Below are 22,100 nucleotides of genomic sequence, written 5' to 3'. Positions count from 1 at the left end.
GCCCTCATGGGTAATCCTGTCCAGCACATGGGTTCTACAATTCTACAATGGCCCTACAGTGGTGGTGGCTGAGGGTGATGAAGTGAAACTGTTCCAAGTGACAGGAAAGTCTGAAGGCACAACCATCCCTCGACACAAAGCCAGCCTTCAGCACCCTTGCGGAACAAGCGAGCCAGGATGAGGTCTGTGAAAGAGACAGCAAATGGATTGGGAGAGACAGAAAAAAATAGCAAGAGCGTTTGGGATGTTTCTGGAAGGACCTGAGGAAAAGGCAGTTGAAGACTTCAAGAAGATTACTGCCGAGTGAGCCTGCAGTCGACCAGCGAGATGAGTGTTAGTCTGCCAGCTCGTAAAATACACCTGGGGCTGTATTTCTTCCGTTTTTCCCTCCTCAATCCCTCGCCAGTTTGAGTATGTGCTGCAGACGGTCTTTAGAGCTGTCAACACTGAACTCTGTAAAACTGTCCTCGTGTGACTGAGGTCAGAGACTAGTAGACAGCAGAAGGCAGGCTGTTCACCTCATGCCACTGGGAACATTCAGTCATTTTTAAGCAGCTAGTTAAAATTTTAGCGCCTAGCTGAAAGTCCTCACTCTGCAAGACAATGCTGCTTTCCGTTGACATAATGCGTTTGTGGTGATGGTGTAAATTTTCATGGTTTCATTATGGGGTGTGGATGGATCATCCAGCTCGGCCTGAAAGCTTTTCGAGGTCATGTGACCATGCGGGGTCTTTGCAAACTTTATGACTCAATCCCTCTGAGAATGGAAGGGCAGTGCATTGGATTCAGTCATAGGCTGCTGTCCCTTTCTATTTTTAAGAAGGTGATATCACTTCATTTATTCCCATTCGTGTGTGTGTGTGTGTGTGTGTGTGTGTGTGTGTGTGTGTGTGTGTGTGTGTGTGTGTGTGTGTGTGTGTGTGTGTGTGTGTGTGTGTGTGTGTGTGTGTGTGGTATTTGCTTTCCTCGACACCTCTGTATCCAGGGCTATGAATTAGAGACGGCCTGCTTATGCAGTCTCATAACAGCAAATCAAACATGAGCAGAATCTCTCCGTCTCTCTTGCCGTTCAAAGAGCCATTAGTCTTAAAGCTGTGGTTAAGTAAAATATGTCTAATGGATTCTGCTTGAAAAATATAAATCTCATTTAGTTCAGTTACAGGGAATCATTTAGCCAGCGTGATGTTAGGGCACAAGGGTCACGTCTGTCATTTTCCCTCTCATTTCCTGAACGTAATGTTGAAATGAAAGCCTTGTTCTCCTGAACATTAAATCTTTTAAATCTTGGAGCTTAAATCTTTTAAATCAATGCTGAAAATAATTTTAGTATGAGATAAATGAAATAACAGGAAAATGAAGCATGAAGAAAAAAATGAGTGCTACGTTGAAAAAATACACATAAAATAAGTAACTGAGTCACACATATTGTGTATAAATAGCCTATATTAAACATCAGAATCAACATTGTAGTAGATATTTGCTACGTTTTAGTCTGACTTTAAAAAAAAAAACCAATTACTGTTTAAGTCTGACTGAAATGTAATCTTTTAAAGTGCATGTAAACATACAATTAGGGAAGGGCAATACATCAATATCAACAACAACAAAAATAATAATAATTTATTTTACCTCCATTGCAGGTGTTGACCATCTGGATTTCGCTAATCTCCAGGGCAACAGCTGACCTGACCTGCGACGCTCTGCTCCTACTCTCCACAAATCTTACAGGTGAGTCTCCATAACTGATCTGAAACCAATTTTGCTTGGTGGTATGTAAGGGCTAAGGTTTGGGGAAGCGTGGTCATAGATCAGTTCCGCGAGTCAACTTAATGACCTCTGGTGTTAATGGTCTCCCGTTTGAGGTATTGATAAAGTGTCATGCCGGCTGATGGGATTTGTGGTTAAGCTGCATATCACCAGTACATCTGAAAACGGATTCTGTTGACCTCGAGAAACTTTACTGAACACATTTCCAGGAGATTTTGGTCTTTATTCATGTCGTTTTGAACCTGTATGGCTTTCTTTTTTTTCTGTGTGAGTAAATGATAACAGAATAAAAAAAATAATTTAATTTAACTTTAATATAAAATAATACTATTTAAATACTAATACTAAATACTAAATTTAAAAACTCTCAGAATAGTTTTAGCATGTTATTGAATATGGCAATGTTAATGTATTTGGTCGTGGCATTCTAGATCTGGTACACTGTTTCTGCTGCTGTTGATTATTGCTAGATATATAGTCACCCTGCTGTGAGTGTGTAAGATAGGCATACATAAATCCCGTTGCAGATCTAGGCAGGTGGAGCTGGGGGAGGTGGTTGATTTCAAAGGAAATGATGGCATGCTGCAGGACTAGCTTACAGCAAACAATGAACCAGACTACTTAAATGTTGGCTAGACTGCAGGATCAACAGAGGCCGATCAGGTCGTGCCATGCAGTAATAATGTGATTGGTTGCTAATTGAATGTAAAGGGCCCAGCATATGATTGAATATAGCAATTAATGTGTTTGGTCTTGGTGGAGTAGATCCCCCGACAAAGTAGGAACAAGAAGAATGACACAATACAAGCCAACACTCATGCCTGGTGACAAGAGTATTTAAAACATGCTGGTGCATTAATAGACATAGATAATCCTCACACAGAGTCTATAGGAAGACAATATGAAAATTCAGTTCCCCAAACAAGCAGATATATCGCCAAGACATGTACAGAACATTCGTCATAAAAAAATAAAATAAAGAAAATTCACTTAAAACGGGTTTTCATGCAACCTATGCTTGCCTATAACCTCACAGAAAGGTTGTTTTCTTGCAGCTGCTGTTGTTGTTATTGACGCAAAATGCACGTTATTATGCTAGCTTGCTTATATGCTTAATTATACACTCCTTGTATCATACGCAACTTTTAACATCAAATATGATTTTGGACAGGTGTATTCACTGCTGCTGCTACCAACTTAAATGCATATTATCATGCTATCTCGCTTATATGCTTAATTATACACGCTTTGTAGCATACGCAACTTTAGAACATCAAACATGATTTTGAACAGGTGCATTTACTGCTGCTGCTGTCATCGACTCTAAATGCATATTCTCATGCTAGCTTTGCTTACACTTAATTCACTCCTTGTATCATGTAAGCAGTGGTGTAGTCTAGTTTTTTGTAGTGAGTATACTGTGACCCCCCTCCCCCTCTCGCCCTAACCCGTCTCATCACCCCATAAGCACCACCACACTCACTAATGCATACAGTATGCAACGACATGTAATTGAGAGCATTATGAGACTAAGTGTTATCAACATGTACATTTATTATAAGCAACACAAGCCAATGATATTTACAGCTGAGGAGACTGGACTGATTTTCTACTGTTTAGTGTTGATCACCATTTAAAGTAACAGTTAAGAGCTACATTTAGCCTTAGATGTTATATGAATATGGTCCCTGAAGCATCGGTTTTATCAGCTGACAATAATAATAAATAAATAAAAACATTATAGGCACAAATACAAATTTACTTTTAGAAATGGTGCTTTTGAAAGAAAATGGTGTTATTGTTTTGGAAAGTTTACTGTTTAAATTAAAACGTATGAAAACTTGTGTGATATTCCTTTTTAAAATAAGTTTTAATAGATTTCATCATTATTATTATTTTACAGTACATTTTACTGTGCAATTTCTTTCATAATTTCTTTGAGTTTATAGCGAACTTTTATTTTGACAGGTTGTCGTAAAGACATTACAGTTTCTGTGTGTGTATGATACGAATGAATGACGATAGTTTTATCAAATGAAATGGTGAAATTCTCATTAAGTGACTCTCATAGCAGCTCTGTGATGAACTGCACATAGCTACATCATGTCCTCATACATAGCTACAGTGAAGCGCTGACACAAGCACGCGCTTGCTTCAGTGTGTGTGTGTAGTAGAGCGCACATTGAGCGCTCATTCCCAGAGACGCGTTGAACAACTGCAGTCTCGTTGAGTTTTTAATATTCACGCGATTTGATCTGTGTCCATTGCAAACACAGACGCGGTGAATTTATGAATGAAAGTGTGAAAGTTCTGTCACAAAACGAAGTTGTTATGTATCCTCATGCTTTTTTTAGTGGGTATACGGAAATACTTGGCATTTCCTAGTGGGTATACGGCGTATACCTGCGTATCACGTAGACTACACCACTGCATGTAAGACATCAGAGGCCGATCAGTTTGCGCTTTTGGTAATGATGTAATTGCTTGCAGATTTCATGTAAAACTCCCTCTAGAGTGTCATGACTGAAAGATATAAATATTGAGGCCCTTGTGACTACAAGGATCCGGTTTTGTGGCCCCTGAGCTCTCTAAAGTTGAGTAGCCCTGTTTTAATGCTTTTATATTCTGAACTCAGAACTAATTTTTCCATATAACGAAAGGGGACATACAGGGTGCAGCAAGATTTATTGATTGTTATCCCATGTGACATTTACTTTTCAGTGCAGACAAAACTTCATGTGCTCAGAAAAGGCAATATAAGGAGATGAAAGTTGTGGTGGCGGGATTCAGTTTGTTGTTTTCCGCACTGCTTTGAAAAGCCCAAGACTTACTGGGGTTTATTTTGGTTTGCAGTTGAAGCAAGGGTAAATCGAGAACTAATGCAGGCTAGAATACACCACAGATCTGTTTGTGTTCAGGGCTTTGCAGTGGATTAGCGAGTGTGAATTGGTGTGAAACACTAAGGGGATGAAGTAACACAATTTCTGTATACAAATGTTTTGCAACTAAAGTTTAAACAGTAAAATGCTGCATGAACTCTGTTTACGTGTTGTGTTGTGTACATTGAACAGATACAATTGCTTTACCGTTGCTAATTTATAGTTGTCTCCATTACATTTCAGATCAACTTTTGAGAAGAAAATCAAATTGGCAAAAAATACGAGAAAAGATGACATTGAGCCAGAGTGAAGAGCGATAAAACCTAATGCAGACAGCATGCCCCACATAATTTGATCTCGGTACAACTTTCGATTGCAGACCATACCAACGGTAATTGACAGTAACAAAAACCACTGTCATTTGATAATTACATTTTTCGGCTAAATTGGCATTGGAGCAATTGGTTAAAGTTATTTTAAAAATGGAATCTTCTTGTATTTGACACAGAGGATGCTTGTTTCAGAGAAAAGATACCTGAAATTAACTATGGCCTTGTACACACTGCAACATTTTGTGATTGACAGCCACATGTAAATATGTTTTGAATTGCTTATTGTTCCTGTTCTTGGAATACAGGTGTCACTCCTGAATAATAACCAGCAGAATTTTCCCATAGATTTATTTAAATTCGCTTAACTTTGCTACAAGTATAAAATTCAGAATGAATACAATTTGGTTCAGTTATTGCCAAAGCTGTCAGGGATCTTCTGGTTTTGTTTCTGTGTGTGGGTGGGATTTTCATATGTGTTTTCTGTGTCTCTGTTCATTTCCATGGTTTTTCATTGCTTTATTATCCGTCACACCTAAAGCTAATTTTCTTTATTGATTAGTTTGGTCTATTTAAGCTCAGTGTTGCGTTCAGTTCAATTGTTATGTTGTGCTTGGCTGTTCTGTTCCTGCCTCAAGTTTGGTCCTGAGGGTTTTGTTTCTATTTAAGTTCTGTTAAATAAAACGGCTGCGTTTAGATCCATTTCATCTCGGTTTTGCAACCCAGCCGTGACAGATTAACGGACCCTATTTATGGATCTAGCGGCAGTCAGAATCCTCCTGCTCTCGCAGGGGAAACAGTCCCTAGAAACACACACGTGGGCTTTCCTGGATTTACAACATCTAGTCAACTATGACGACACCAGTCTGCATATGTGTTTTTTTCCGGGCGGGCCTTAATGAGAAGACCAGGGCGTGCCTGCCCCGGAGATGAGCCTCTGGGGAGCATTAAGAAATACATGGAGTATGTACTCCTCCATGACGGCAAGAGCTGGGAGGAAAGCAGAGTGCCAGCCACCAGCCCAGCGATGACAAAGCATGTGCCCAGATCTGCCACGATCGAAGCGCCAGCATCATGGACTGAGCAACGGATCATCCCAGAGCCTGAGCCCGACAGTTTGTCTGACCAGGTGTGTGAGCTGGCAACATCACTCATGCCAGTGGATCTACTGGTGGAGTTTGAGGGGATGTTGTGGAGCCCCACTCCCTCAACCGTGGCTGACGAATCATTGCTTATAGACTTAGAGAGTGAATGCATCCTGCCTGTTTCTGTTTCCTGCACCGAGCCTCTTCCTGCACACAAGCACTCCTCTGCCTGTTTTGTATGAATCTAGTTCCCTGCCTGTTCCTCGTAGACCAGAAGAGCTATTCGTGTTGTTCATTCTTGTGTTCTCCTGTGAAGCCTGTCTGTTCACCTCCGCCTGTATTGGCGCTGCAGCTCTGCCCTTCCCTCCAGGACCTTAATCATCGTCCTGCGGCTCTGCCTGTATCTCCACTAACGGCTCCATTTCAGTCAGTCGTCTCCCTGGATCCTGCTTTCAAGCCTCCCTCATGGCTCCCCCTCCATCATCTCTGCTGTTGACCTTCATCCTGACCATCCTGCTGGGGGTTCCTGCCTTGCTGCCCTGGTCCCTTCTGCCTCTGCCTCTGCCCTGGCCCTGCCAGTCTGCATGCCCTTCCCCCCCTCCTCTGTTGGACTTTTGACCTTTTTTTTTTTATTAAGGTTTGAGGAAGCACCTTCTTGATGTATAATTTAGGGGGCACCACATAAAAAAAGTTGTTATTGTTTAAAAGTATATAATTTTTGAGAAGTTTGTTTATCAATTTGACTAATTTCACTTTAATAGAAATGTGTCATACAATTGAAATATGTTAATCTTATAAAGAGAATCAATATATTTTAAAGTGTTTATTTTGTAAAACTGCAGTAAAATTTAAGAGTGAATTCAACTTCAGAATGTGGTTGTCAGTTATATCAATGGGCTCGCACTGTGTATAAAACAGTAATAAGCACTTAAAGAGTGACCTTTGAGATCTCTTCTAAACATGTGAGATTACCAGGGTCTTTTTTTCTCAGAGAAACAAAAATCTTGAGAAGCACGAAAAACCAGCAACAGTTCTTGTTGCTAACTTGAATCAATTGAGTAAAATCTTCAGGGCTTTCAAGTCTCACGCATTGGGCGTGAGACACACGCATTTCAACCCGTTCACACGCTCACACGCCACACCTTGTATTTCTCACGCTGAGGAGTAAGGGATAACTTGTCTTGCTATACAATTAGTGGACGAGGCGAGTTATACAGAGTTAAATGCCAGCTACCAGCCAATCAGAAATTAGAATTAGTTGTTTCCGGGTAAATTGCGTGTTCCCGCTGCAAGAACGTTCGTTACTAGCCAACACGCGCACAAACGGAGTGGAAGATGGAAGAACAAGATCTGATTAACGCGGTTTGCGGTAAAAAACTCTCCAACTGCTTTTCATCAGGGTCATTGGATGCAAATATAACGTTTATGGTGTTTGCATATAAATGTGTCTTTGCCGTGTGTTGTGGACACAAACACCATACAAGGAAAAAATCCATACAGTACTTTTTTTTTTTATCATCAAAAAGCCAAAAATGTGTTGCTCATTATCATTTAAAGAGACATGCACCGAAACAGGTCGCTGTGAACAGAGCTGTTTTTGAGGAGGTAAAAAGGGTATTTTACACAACCATTGAGGAATTTTAACCAAAGTATGTTACAAACTTTACATAAAGACCCCAAAGAATCATAAGAATCCGCTGCTGCAAGTATTTGCTTAGCTCCTCCCCTAACAGATACTGTATCACTCCAAACTTTTGATAAAACTTGAGAGCCCTGAATCTTTTTTCTTCTTCTTCACTATGGACAGTAATTGTCACTTGCAGACCTATTTAGACACTCTTTACCTAAATGATTATAGATATTGACTTGCAGTACTGAAAAGTTGATCCTGTTTAGATATTCATAAAAGTTCCGGTGTAACCAATCTGGTGTGAAATCTGGCAAGCGCTCCATCCTTAAAACTTCAAAGAGTAAATTTTTCACATACTGCTGTTAGTGTGGCTTTCCTCTTAAATACAGACAATACAGGCAGATTAATGGATCAAGTTTACACCACAGAACTATATATGTGTACAGTGTCATACAACCATTCGGCGAGTCAATAGTGCGTTGGTAATTATTTGCAGTTGTTGTCAAATAGCGGATTCACAGATATTTATTTGTGCAGCATTAACACGGCAATGCAATTGAGAGACATTTTAGCTACAAATTTTCCAGAACTAAACTAAACATTGTATTTTTAAATGCTCGCCATTTAACGCATAATTAATCTGTCCTGAACGCCTGTAAAATCAGAACATTACACTGGCCAGCTCGACCAAGTGATGATATAATTACACAAGTCTTGAAGAATTCAACCACTAATCTCCAGCACAGCTGCAGCAACAAAGCCTGCTGGTGCCAGTGCAACAATTGCAGACTCACATGGAGTCAATGTTATGTAATTTTACTGTATTAAAAAAAAAAAAAAAAAAAAAAAAAACATTGGCTATCTGAGCTGAAAAATTTAACGTTTTTAATGCATCTAAGTCTGCCAGTCTTAGATTTAATATTGCGTGTTCTGCATTGCAAGGAAGAAAACAGGCCATGGATGTGGCTGTTTAGGGATTGCTGGTCCCTCTGGGGATGAATATGAAATGGCGAGTAATATCTTCTACTCATCTGTCACGCTCAGTATTGATGAAAAGAGACAGGTGATGTTAAATGTTACTTCCTCTCCTAGTTGCAATCGGAGGCTTTCCGAACAATATAGGAAGGTCTCTTAAATATCTGGGTCTGGAATGAGTGTCATACAGTCCAAAAAACATGGACCTTTACTCTCAACGAAAATTGATTTTCAAATTATGCCGTCTTTAGGGACAGATGATGAATGGATGTGTTGTCTGTATTCTATTCCAGAAACTATATGCTTTGACATCCTATTGAATCTGTGTATTCGTAGGTTATTTAGTAAAAGTTTGTAAACGTAGAGTTCTGTACCATGTAGTTCTTTAATTAGCTGTAAACACTTAACAGTAACCTGCAGAAAACAACACCCATGTTGACAGTCCCTCGCTGGCAGCATCAGCGCTTTGAGAAAAAAGGACTGTGTTTAAAGGTGAAATGGGCTAATCAAGTGTTTCTGACTAACTGGGTTTACCTGCTTTGTGTGTCTGTAACCTTAGTGATAATAATTGAGAGTCTTGACGAAGAGAAGTTTAAGAGTCATTTAACAAGCTGACCTTTGAACATTGCCTGTTGTTTTACAAGGGGCTGTTTGTGTTTATATCAGGATGGGTCAAGAGCTTTGTCATGGATTGCTGATCTCCAGAGGATTGTTGGATAGGCCAGCATTATATGAATTTGACAGCTGAAATAAATAAAATTACAAAAACCTCAAACCATTATTAAAGAAGCACTAATTTGAGACTTATCGGCTAGTCATAGAATGATCAGTCTGTCAGTCAAATATTAAATCATACTAAATATTACATACAAAAATTGCTATTGAATTACACTGTTGATTACTTTATCAAATGAATTGCAATTAATTTTTGTTTTTTGAATTTGAACGGTTGAATGACCATTCCATCCTGTCCATTCATGTAACTTAAGACATTACGTTATTGTGGCAGATGAAAACATTGAATACAATGTTTAAAATAAGTAAACAGTATAAGTAAACAAGAAAGATATTGTTTGTTTATTTTATTGCGAAAATACATAATTTTTATGATTAGGATGACACTTTGTAAAATTAATCTCAAGTTCATTTAAATGCATTTTACTAACCCTTCACATTTATGTATTTTAATTACACGTATTGTTATAGCAAGTCCGCTTTACGCATAATAAATTATTTATGCTTGTTTTTAAGTAAATCAAATGCTCAGCATGTGACCGCAAATACTTTTAGCCTGTTCTGTGAACACTCGTAATTCCTTCTCTCATATACATACGAACAGATAAGCACAAATACATCTGCACGCAAACATTTCTGTCTGTTCACACTGTGAGCCGTGGGTGTCCTCAGCATCATTCTGGCACCGATATCACATGTAGTTCGACTTCAAACAAACAACATAGTGGGGGCTAAACATCTTGTTTCGGGTTTTCCGTACACAATTCTGAAGGATGTGCATTCAGTAACTCTCCTTTTCAAGTTCTGATGAAGTGTTTCAGCGTTGTTTAAAAGCTGATAATCAGTCCGAGTTGTGTGTTTGAATTAATTAAATCAAAACATGTTTGCGTTTTGAGTAAAAAAATGTTTTTTTAATGTATGTAATGTAAATATAGCTGTTTAGAACAATTTGTTGTTTTAAAGTAATATACATAATTAAATTATAAAACAACTTGCCATTTTCTTGTTCATTTAGTGGAAAACATTATGAAAAAAACATTATTTTGATTGTATTTTCCTTTTACAACATTTTTAAAATAAAATGTTCTGAGTAAAACATTTGACACTATTGTTTTAGCCATATCATCTAGCCATAAAATGTAGATAGGAATATAAATGTATTTGATGTGTGTCCATTATAATATTTTTTTCCAGCTCCTCAGATCAGCAGATATATTGCAAAATTTATTTCTATCAGCGCAGTTTTTTCAAGTATCACATCCAAGAATATATTTTTTTTCCCTGAGAGATGTGCAGTATCTTGTATAAAGGACATCGAGATCATATGCTTTTATTTCCTAAGAGGCGTAATGTTCGCATAAAATCTCTGACATAAACACAAACATGGATGTCAGGATAAATTACGTTTGCAGAAACAGCAAAGTCCCTCATTGTGCTGCCAAATAAACAAACTTCCTTCTGTAGGGTGGAACCTCATTTTCAAATCAATATGTTTACAGCACGATAATGAGAATACATTGTTTTGCACATCCGTTTCTGCGATTTGAAAAGAAATTGAGAGCAGAGCTGCTCATATCCTTTATGAATTATTCAGCGTGGATATCCCTGTCCACTCACCTGTTATTTCCGGGCCAGAGGATGAGCAGACACGGTGACATGCTTGTGTGTGTTATTAGCACCAGTGTGTGTGTTCTGCTCCAGCCAAACTGTCCATCGTATTTGTGGAGTAGAAGATTAATAGATGTGTGCTTGTTTTATCTTGCTGAACAGCGGACAGGAGGGTGAATAGAGAAACAAATTCAACCATGTATTGATAGGCAAAGGATTGATAGGCAAACAGAAGCAATGTTGTACTGTTAAAAAGTTTGTTTTACTTTTTTTTTTTTCACATGGTCTATTTGTAATTACTTTAAACATCTAAAATCTATGTTTACAACTCATGAGACCTTGTAAACAACATATTGACTGCAGATGCACAAAAGATCTGATGAAAAAAACAACAATGAATTTCATTGTTGCTCAGAGTTCACTTCTCTGCTGAAAAGACCAGCTTACACCTCAATGAATTTCTAGTTCAAGATTTTTTATTCTGGTTGGGTGCTGCCAGTACTGTTTTAAAGATACAGCATTAAATAAACAGTATAATTCAACTTTGAAAAAAAAAAAAAAGAAAATACGAAAATGAAGATTCACAAACACAAACCATTGCATACATGTTGCACTTCAAGCTTGAATCGCTCTGTGGTAAAAACTAATTCTTGAACTTACTTGAATTTGCATAATGGTCAAGGGGTGCGTGTGATTAAATAAGCAATATCACAAAATAAATAGTGCAGATGATCCAAATATGTGAATCAGTGTTTTTGAATGAATCAGTTGAGTGAATTGGACAATGACTCACTTATACAGAGAGTCACTCTGGAACACAGACTGCTCTCAGAGATGAGCTAAGGCAGGATCCATGTGCAGGAGAACTTTATTAATATAATAACCAAGAGCATGACAGAGAACATCAACAAAACCTCGAACAAAGGACAACACCAGACTATGAATCACTGGGGTTTAAATACAAGGGGTAATTGAGAAACAAGACACACCTGGGAACAAATCAAATAACTAATCAACCAGAAAACCTATAAAAAACTACAAAATATGCTGCAGAACATAAATAACATAAAAACACACACAAGACCACTGGCTGGGATCATGACACACTTGTTTCATTCATGAAACATGTATACTGAATTCTTAACCACATATAGCATACTATTACTATTTCTGTCATAGAAATATATAGTAAAAGTACGAGGAGTATACTAGTATACGGTTCTGAATTCAGATCTGGTGTAATACAATGTATCAGTGGTAAATGATTCAATGACTCAACCGTAAATACTTGTTGCCACCTACTTGTTTAATGAAAACCTGCAGAAAGAATCATTGAAAAATAATACCCAGTGTATTATAAGATTAGATTAGATTAATAACAGCCCTACCTGCAAGGTCAACTTTGCCCTGTTTTACAGTATTGACATAGGGACACTGTTTGACCATTTTCAGTGAGAAACCAAGAAATATGTGCTGTAAATGAAATCTGAAGGCAATTTGTGGTGAGACGAAAGAACGAGAGAATGTGGGAGTGTTTGTAAATGTCACACTTTCAGCAAGGATCGACATCATCCACCAGTCATCAAGCAATATAAGTGTTGCAAATCATTAAAAATATTAATGGAGAAAGGTTCTGGATAAGATTGTATTGTGTATAAGAAGCTCCGTACTTATATTTCTGCACAGGAAATCTTGATAAGTGGTGCTTAGAATTTATTTTACTTTATTGTGTCACTATTTTTCATTTTTCATTTATTTTTTTATTTTATAATATATACTGTGTATATATATATATAGTGTATGTATTTAATGTAATGTTTAAAAATACATATTTAAAAGTCACATATCGCAGACATGACCCCATACTGTACATCTATGAGGTTAATTGTTTTTCTTTTCTTTCCCAGCTCGCACTTTGATCCTATGGAACCAGACGTCTAGTCCCACCAACTCTACAGGTCAGTTTACACCTCAGGTTTTTACAATCTGCCAACGGAAACAGAACAACTGTGTTACAGCCAGTGGGCATAACTGTGATATTTCCTAGAAAATATTTAGTGTAGGCTTTGAGCATGTGAAATTACTTCAGACGCTGCAATACATTTGACCATGATATCATGCAATAGCGATTCTGTTTTTAATAATAAATTACAAATAGTAAATTCAGAATTTGAAAGGTGAAAGTATGTAATTTCTGTGTCTATAACATAACCAGACAGAACTGTAAAATTAAAATAACCTGCCTTAAACATTTTTTGCTAAACACAACCTATGTACAGTATGTCTACCATTGGTTGGTCAAACAGAGGGTCACATGATGTTTAGATCCTCTATTGGCCAAATGTATTTTCTTTCTGCAAAAAATTTATCCCTAATGCCGTGGATTAAGACATATATTTGGAAGTCTCCTGGGAGGATTAAGGACTCGCGTTTTAATCTCCGCTGGGTCCCAGAGATCCGTTTTGATTAAAAGAACAATGTGTGGAAAAACGAAATTCTGGAAAAGAGGCCTGAAAGAAAGAAAAAATAATTCTGATTATACAAGTGTGCCCTGCAGCTAACACAAACACATAGAAGAAGAAAAACACAGAGATAAAGATAGATAAAAAGATATTCAATTTAAACCATCCTCAAGAATCCCACGTGTCTCCCATGCAGCAATCACCACTAATAGCCTTAAGTGCTTATGCCAGAGCCTCTCAAGTTTCCAGAGAATAACGTTGCTTTAGGAATTGTGAGTTTCGATCGTTGCAAAGATACCACATAGAAAATAACCAGTGTTAAATGATCTCCTGCGTATGTAATAGGAAACGCATGCTGATTGACTCAATTTAAAATATTGACTGTTTATGCGTAGCGGAAAGCTCAGCAGATTTCAGCAAATATTGTAACAAGTCATTCACAAAGTTCTACACATTATGTTCCATGTTAGTTTAAATATCTTGGCTGATCAGATTATGCTTTCACTTCAGCAACCAATGAGATACTTTCAGCTTCGTTTAAAATATTTAAGATTATATTTCAACATTGCATCTTTTCTCTTGGCATTTTTATTGACATTAATTATATAGAACCGAAGAGGGAATTGTCCGAATTTACATCGGCACAGCTCAACAAGTCTGCTAGCAGTGTTTGCTTTTTGTGTAAATGTAGCTTGTCATGCTAAAAGCTAATTAAAACTGAACTTAGTCCAGCTAAAGTCAAGCTACTTTTTTTAAGTAGTTAACTAGACTATAAGCTATTAACCAAAATAACTTAAAACAATTGGATGTATTAAGGAAGGAACATCTTGTAGCAGATTAGCCTACAACATTTCTAATTTAATCAGATTAGGAGGACAACATTACATTTAATCAATGTAATGCTAAATGCTGTTCAACAACAATAAAAAAACTATAATATATTTGAAAACATTGTAATGAACAGCAGCGTTTAGCTAAACAGTTAGCCATAAAAGAGATGCTAAACAAGGTAAGTGAATCAGTGAATCGTTGTTAATTGAAACAATTCACTAAAATTAATCAAACTTCCCAATATTACAAATGAGAAAGAGGATGATTTAAAGTCATTAAAAGCAAGGACAATAACTGTAAAGTTGAATTATTTTTTTCTAATAGGACAGGACTTGATTTTGTCCATTGAGAATTGGTTGGATTGTTGGATGGTTGTGGTTTGCTGTGATGTCATGTGAGTGACAGGTTGTCCCGCTGTTGTGCCAGTAAACACGTCGAATAAAAGAGGGTGATTTAAAGCCCATTCAAACCAAGGATGATAACTAACTATAAAGTTTAATTAACATTCTAATTATATTAGAATAGAGAAGTCCACATTACAACAATAACAATAATGAGACAGAGGAACATTATCTTTGGAATCACTTTTAGAAGGATTTTTTTTCCAGATGATGAACCAATCAGAATTCACCTGACTTTAAAGAGCTTGAGCATTTAAAGCAGCTGATGATATAACAGCAACATGTGCTTACAATAAACAAAATGTTATTCACACCAAAATGGTGTGAATGGGCTTTTACACTGCAAATATTAAATAATATTAAATATGTGATATTCGTTTTTTTTTTTTAATCAATCATTATAATAATAACTACAATATTATGACAACAGCTGAACTACAATCACACTACTGAAAAAATATAGCTAGTTATAGTATATAGTAATATACTTTAACTTTTTATAAAAGTTTCGACATTTCTTCACATTTAGGCCTGAAACATACTTTAAAAAAAAGAAATCTCAAATATGTGTCTTTATGTTGCATAATACAACACTAGGCCTGGTTTCACAGACAGGGCTTAGTTTAAGCCAGGATTAAGCCTTAGTTCAATTAGGATATTTAAGTACTAGTGTGAATCTTGAGACAAAACAATGGCACTGACATATTTGAAGTCAGTGTAAGTTGCTTTCAGTTAAAACAGCTCAAACTGTGAAACCGAGGGCTAATGTTTCAATCTCAAAGCCTTCCTTCTTTCTCTTCCTCCCTCTGTCTTTCAGGTTTGTTTTGTAACACTTCGATTGATGGTATTGGGACATGCTGGCCCAGGAGCAGTGCTGGAGAAGTGGTGTCCCGCCCCTGTCCGGAGACTTTCCTCGGGGTCCGATACAACACCACCAGTAAGTGCCAAGCATCTCACATTGAATCACTCTTTCATGCTAGTCCCATCTGGACGGCTCCGTCTGCTCTTGTTTACGACAGCACAAGCACACAGTTTATATATCTGTTTTATAGAAGACTTAGTCACTCGACTCATATATTCTTGCATCTCTTGTCAAGCTGATGTTGTTGGACTTCAAACAATGGCAGGTCTTTTGGGATATTTCTGTGCCTGTGACTTCTGGAAGTAATGTTTTGGATGAATGTATACATCTGGCACTGCTTGATAGGAACAGCAGCAGTCTGAGCATCGTAACCGAGCAGACAGCTGAGAGCTACAAGCTTTTAAATTCATGTCTGAGTGTGTGTGGGAAAGAGCGAGGGAGTGTGTGCGCGTCTGCCAAATTGGCCTGTGTGTGTTAGGCTGCATGTAGGTCAGTTTTTGAACTCTTGCACGCTACCAAGTTATGTTTTACCATTGCTAACAAGCTCACTAATTGTTCTGCCAATGTGAATGTACCGACCATATCTTCTTGGAGGAAATGTGTTCGTGTGCGTGTGTGTGTGTGTGTGTGTGTGTGTGTGTGTGTGTGTGTGTGTGTGTGTGTGTGTGTGTGTGTGTGTGTGTGTGTGTGTGTGTGTGTGTGTGTGTGTGTGTGTGTGTTGTAGTATCCCTCAGAGACCAAGTTCTAAATGCTCCCTGTGTACGGAGGTGTATTTTCATCTTCTTTCTTTCTTTCTTTCTTTCTTTCTTTCTTTCTTTCTTTCTTTCTTTCTTTCTTTCTTTCTTTCTTTCTTTCTTTCTTATTATTTTTTTCCTTCCTTTCTTCCTTCCTGTATCTTTTCTTTTTCATTTTTCCTTTCTTTCTTCCTTCCTTCCTTCCTTCCTTCCTTCCTTCCTTCCTTCCTTCCTTCCTTCCTTCCTTCCTTCCTTCCTTCCTTCCTTCCTTCCTTCTGTTTTTTTCCTTTCCTGTCATCCTGCTTTTCTTTTTTTGTCTTTCTTTCCGCTTTCTTACCTTTCAAATTTGTTCCTACCATTACATATTCCTCCCTCATACAGTATCTAACAATTATCATATTGATTTTTGTTTTCTTTGGCGTTGTTAATTCAGTCTTTTTCAGTCTGGTTTACCTCTGTCAATCTAACCCTGTGGGTAAAGATTCACAAGCTATTGCATGTCTCTTAATTCTGGTGTTAAAAATGGAAGGTGAGATGGGTTACAACTTTTCAAACATTAAACTTTAATGTAATCTTAATTTTATATGTAGCTAAAACTTAATTAACAAACGAATATTCCCACCTAATAATGAGCTCCACATAATCTTTCTTGTGGTAACATCTTCCAATTTACAAAACGTTTTGGAAGCAAATAAGCACAACAATGTGCATAACAACAATATGTGTGAGTGGATCTGCACTGCAATCCACTTATTTGTACAATCTACTGACAACAGTGTCATGGATGGATGGATGGATGGATGGATGGATGGATGGATGGATGGATGGATGGATGGATGGATGGATGGATGGATGGATGGATGGAGCGAGCGAGCCAAGGCACTCAATGAGAAAATGTCCAACAGTCACATTCCTAGAAACACATGTAGGTCATTTAGGCGAAAAGTGAGATATAAATGGAAATCTAAAGAGGAAAAACTCAGACAGTAAAGATGAAATATTAATTATGATAAATATATCAGTGATTAAAGGGTTAGATCCAAAAATGAAAAGTATCCCATAATTTACTTACCCTCAATTCATTCTAGGTGTATGTCTTACTTCTTTCTACACAATCAGAGTTATATAAAAAAATATTCTGGCTGTTCCAAGCTTTATAATGTGAGTAAATGGTATCCTAGACTTTGAAACCCCCAAAAAGGACATCCATCCATCATAAAAGTAATCCAAACAGCTCCAGGGTGTTCATAAAGGCCTTCTAAAGCGAATTAGTGTATTTCCATATTTATAACTTTATAAACTGTAATCACTGGCTTCCGGTAAAGCATGGATTACTTTTATGATGGATGGATGCACTGTTTTGGGCTTAAAAAAATGCTACCAGCATTATAAAGCTTGGAAGAACCAGGATATTTTTTAATGTAACTCCGACTGCCACTGGATTGCATTATTTAATTTTTTTTGTGGTTAATAAACTCTCTCATACACACTAAGGAATGGCCCTAGATGCTGGTTTAGTTGATTCGTCTATAAGATTCACTGGGGCTGATAGCACGGTTAAAGTCCTGTTGGCAGCTAGCTTGGGTTTCCCCATACTGCCTTTGCGCAGCGCGATTTTATTCACGCTGAAAGGCAGTCTGGATACCATGGACCAGATTTTCCAATCACAGAACGGGAAGGGAGCAGCAAGACGATGACGACATCTATGCGACACAACTAAGCAGTTTGTTTATATCCATATATATCTTCGACCCTCATGTTTATCTTGCACAAACGGCAATAATCGCTGAACGTCATTGTTTACAAAAAAATATCTTACCCATCGTCTTCTTCCTTGTCTAATTTCTGTCGCTCTACATACATCATCTGGTATAATGGAAACGATTGGCTATGAGCTACGTACAGGCGCATTTGATAGACATTCTTAGCACCCAATAAACGGCGCCGGGCATTCGTAAACCACGCCTCAAATACGAGAAAATTAACATGTGGTTCCCAGACCCAAGTCTCAACGAGAATTGGGTCTGGCGTTAGCCAGGCTAGTTGGCAGCAGCATATTGTAGAGCTTCAGGCATATCAGGAACATATACAATATTCACAGCGCACTGCACAAAGTCTGAGCTCTTATATCGGATTTTCTCTGGTTTGTATACCCCAGTGGGATGAAATCTGTGTGTATTTAAATGAAAGAAATAAAAAAGATTGGAAGAAAGAAGATTGTATATCTTTATGTGTGCATGCTTTTTTGTTGTTTATGTGTGATTTAATTTTTGTGTAAATTTCAGGTCATCAAAAATGTTGTCTTTTTAAAAGGTTGAATTATTTTCAGTTGACTTCATAAACAAAATGACTACTGTGTTTCAACACTTTTCATTAAAAGGTGATCTTATTGGTTAATCAACAAACCTTTAGAATTTTTTTAGCTATGTCTGTTTGTAAAGTATCAACCACATGAAACCATAATGAATTAAATTAATTTAATAATAATTAATTTTCATTAGAGTGTTGCCAGTTTATTTGAATTGCCTCTATTGATTACCATATGCAGAGTGTGTTACTCTTTTCAGCATTTGCATTTTGTTGACACAGAACAGGGAGATGAAACAATCGAGCTTGTGGAAATGAGGCCTGACAGAGAGGTTAAAGATGTGGGCATTAGTTAAATCAATAGCAAACAATATAAGATACATATTTAAAATCGATGAAAAATGCTACAGTGCTGAAATGTACAGTCATCACATTACAAAATTATCTTGCATTACCCAAACAAACTGACATAAAATCCATAATGTTTGTGATATCTAATGACACCACCATGTGGTTTTGTGTCCATTCCGCCAGTAGATTAGAGTTGTATACTGTCAGTACTGTAAATGATGCTGTTAGAATTGTCATAAATGGACTTGCCCATCTTCCTGGCCTCTCTAATGGGCTTTTTGCCCACAAAGTCATCCATTATTTCTCACAATCCACCGTGCTCTTTAATGGCAAATTGCAAATTCTCTCTCTCTCTCTCACACACACACCACACACACACACACACACACACACACACACACACACACACACACACACACACACACACACACACACACACACACACACACACATTGAATGTATATGGTAAACATCATATAAGATAAAAAAAGTTTGGTTATTCTGTTTTGACGTCACTTAGATATTAAGACTACACACACAACGCCTTAGGGTTACGAATGTACCCCCGGTTTCCTGAGAAAGGAACAAGACGCTGCGTCAGCTGCTGATGCTATGGGGATGCATCCTTGTGGAACCCGGTGTCTGAGGCACACGTAAAGCAAGATGTGCAGGCATGCGCGAAGCATGGCAACGCAATGCAGAATCTCATTCCCTTCTCAGGAAACTGGGATTACATATGTAACCCTTAGATGTTCCCTTCGAGGAAACTAAACGCTACGTCAGTTGCTGACGCTACGGGGACGTCAATACCAACTACTTCATGCTGACCGATGCCTTCCTACAGACAATACGAATCTGATTACATGTTTTCAGGCACCCTTCTTATACGCTGGGGTGCACCTTGCTGTGTCATCGCACTGCGTCTGCCAATGATTGGCGTGATTTTACACGTGTCTCAGACACATCCCCATAGCGTCCACAACTGATGCAGCGTTGTGTTCCCTTTGAAAGGGAACTGAATATGTGTATGTATACCAACGGATTTGTTCACAAACCCTGAAGAACAGTTGAAAAAATTATACTTGTAAACATTTAAATAATTGAGGAAAGCTGCAAATGAAAAGTTTAATGTTAAATACATTATGAAATTGTCATAAGAATTGATGTAAGCATTGTACAATTTGAAAAAATTAGAGATTTTTTTTATTTAAAAAAAATTCAATGCAGGTAAATTCATTTGCAAGATCATTCTGTTTGATGATGACTGATAATGATCTCATTACATGTCACTATATTCTTCTCGTGTTATTTGAAACGTTTTTTAAAACTAATTCTGTTTTGAAACCATTGTGACGAAAGTACAATAGCAGTTTTTGAATGAATGCCTGACATAAAGTCTGACATTTTGTACCGAGTGCTACTAATTATTTGCAGCAATGCAGAGGTGTTTTCTGTTTAGCTTATTGGATAGAATGAACTAACATGGAAGTGATTAGTTTAAAGAAACATAATTGTTTATCTTGTGAGTCTTCTTTTCTAAAGATCATGCAGCGTGACACAGCTTTGTTTTAACAATCTCACAGTACTTAAAATAATGTGCATTCGTTACAATTTACTTTAATAATGAGTGATCAAATTCAAAATAATTTTGAGCACAGCCACAGGACTTGAGCACAACATTAAAGGTACACCACATCTAGTAGTGGTTTGTTGGAGAACTTTTGTGGGGGAAAATATACAGTCTCAGTAATGTGAGAAAATGAGAAGAACAGTTGTTAAAATGGTTAGTCAGATTTTGAAAAGTGTTTTTTTCTATAATCTTGAAATTACTTAGTCAGATGATGGACCGTAAAATACCATTTTGAATTTAAAAGATGAAAAAATTCCAGCATTTTTGCAATTACACACATGTACTGTACGCTGGATGTTTTAAACTTTTAATTCGGTTTCTCTGGAGCTAGCACCAGATGTTGTCTTTTATGCAGTACATAGAGTTCAATTAATGGGTCAGAAACTACACAGCCTGCATAATGCTACACATCTGCTGATAAAGAGCATTTAATGCTGGTAACTATAGAGACGATCTCAATTGAAACCCCAATAAACTTTACTGAGTAGGTGTTCAAAATATACACGTGCTAAACAAAAACATTTCCAAGATATACTGTCTTTAGCTATTTCAATTAAGCAATATATTGTATATTTTGTTCAAATCCTTATACTTCTAATCTTAGCCTCAGCCTTTATTCATATTAAATAAATACACACAAATACTATTACCTGTTAGTTTTTTTCCACTCAAGTTAATTTCTGATTTTATTTATTTATTTGTTTGTTTGTTTAATTGCTTGTTTGTTTGTTATCTGAGTACATGAAGTAGACACTGATTGTAGTTGATCATAGACAATGGAATACTTGTTTGAGGCGTAACCTCCAACACTAAATCAGAATAGTAGTGTGCAGTTTCTGGTAATTTTATGATCAGCGGTGTTCAATTATGCTCCTGGAGATCCATCTTCCTGTAAAATGAAGTCTAATAAAATGCACCTGAGCCATTTAATCAAGCTCTCAGCCCAAAATGACTCTCTTGTAAGTAGATCTGATCGTTCTTTGGATGCGGAAATGTTTTATTGGGAATAAAAATAAGGTAAAACATTGCATGCTTTTCTATGTGTTGATTCTTGTTCTTATCCTCATATTTGATTATTGTCAACAACAAAAAATGAACAAGAGACAAAATATTTATTTATAGTTATACAAATTGTATTCAATTATTTTTTATTTAAAAATTTTAACAATGTTTTGTCCTGTGATTAAGCAGTGCAACTCTCCAGCACGCAGGATTTACACCAGCATCTGAAATTACTTTTTGTTCACTTATGATTAATGACAATTCAATTGTTTTTTGACCAAAAAAATGTTTATTTAATTTAAAAAAAAAAAATGTTTCCTATAAATAGCACGTGTTTATGATGCAGCAGTTTCTACAACTCTCCAGCACACATGATTTACATATCAGTTTTCCTTTACTTAATAGTGATTAATGAGTAAGTGAACCATTTTAGACAAAGATGCAAATATCTTTTGGAGTCCTTTCTAGCACACAGTATTGATATAAGAGTCTGAAAATGCTATTTTTTTATT

At 37.0% G+C, this 22,100-nt stretch overlaps 1 protein-coding gene across 1 annotated transcript in view; it reads left to right on the top strand.

Moving 5' to 3' along the window:
• crhr1 (corticotropin releasing hormone receptor 1) overlaps window positions 1–22,100 on the top strand; it is a 121,693-nt gene that overhangs the window by 35,677 nt on the left and 63,916 nt on the right. The window contains exons 2-4 of the mRNA XM_079635457.1: window positions 1,641–1,728; window positions 12,916–12,966; window positions 15,520–15,639. Coding sequence (XP_079491583.1) covers window positions 1,641–1,728; window positions 12,916–12,966; window positions 15,520–15,639 — 259 coding nt within the window. The remainder of the gene's footprint in view (window positions 1–1,640; window positions 1,729–12,915; window positions 12,967–15,519; window positions 15,640–22,100) is intronic.

Source organism: Phoxinus phoxinus (assembly GCF_949152265.1).
Source record: "Phoxinus phoxinus genome assembly, chromosome: 1".
NCBI classification, from domain to species: domain Eukaryota; kingdom Metazoa; phylum Chordata; class Actinopteri; order Cypriniformes; family Leuciscidae; genus Phoxinus; species Phoxinus phoxinus.
The sequence above is the reverse complement of the archived record's forward strand: the minus strand, read 5'-3'. Positions and strand labels throughout refer to the sequence as shown.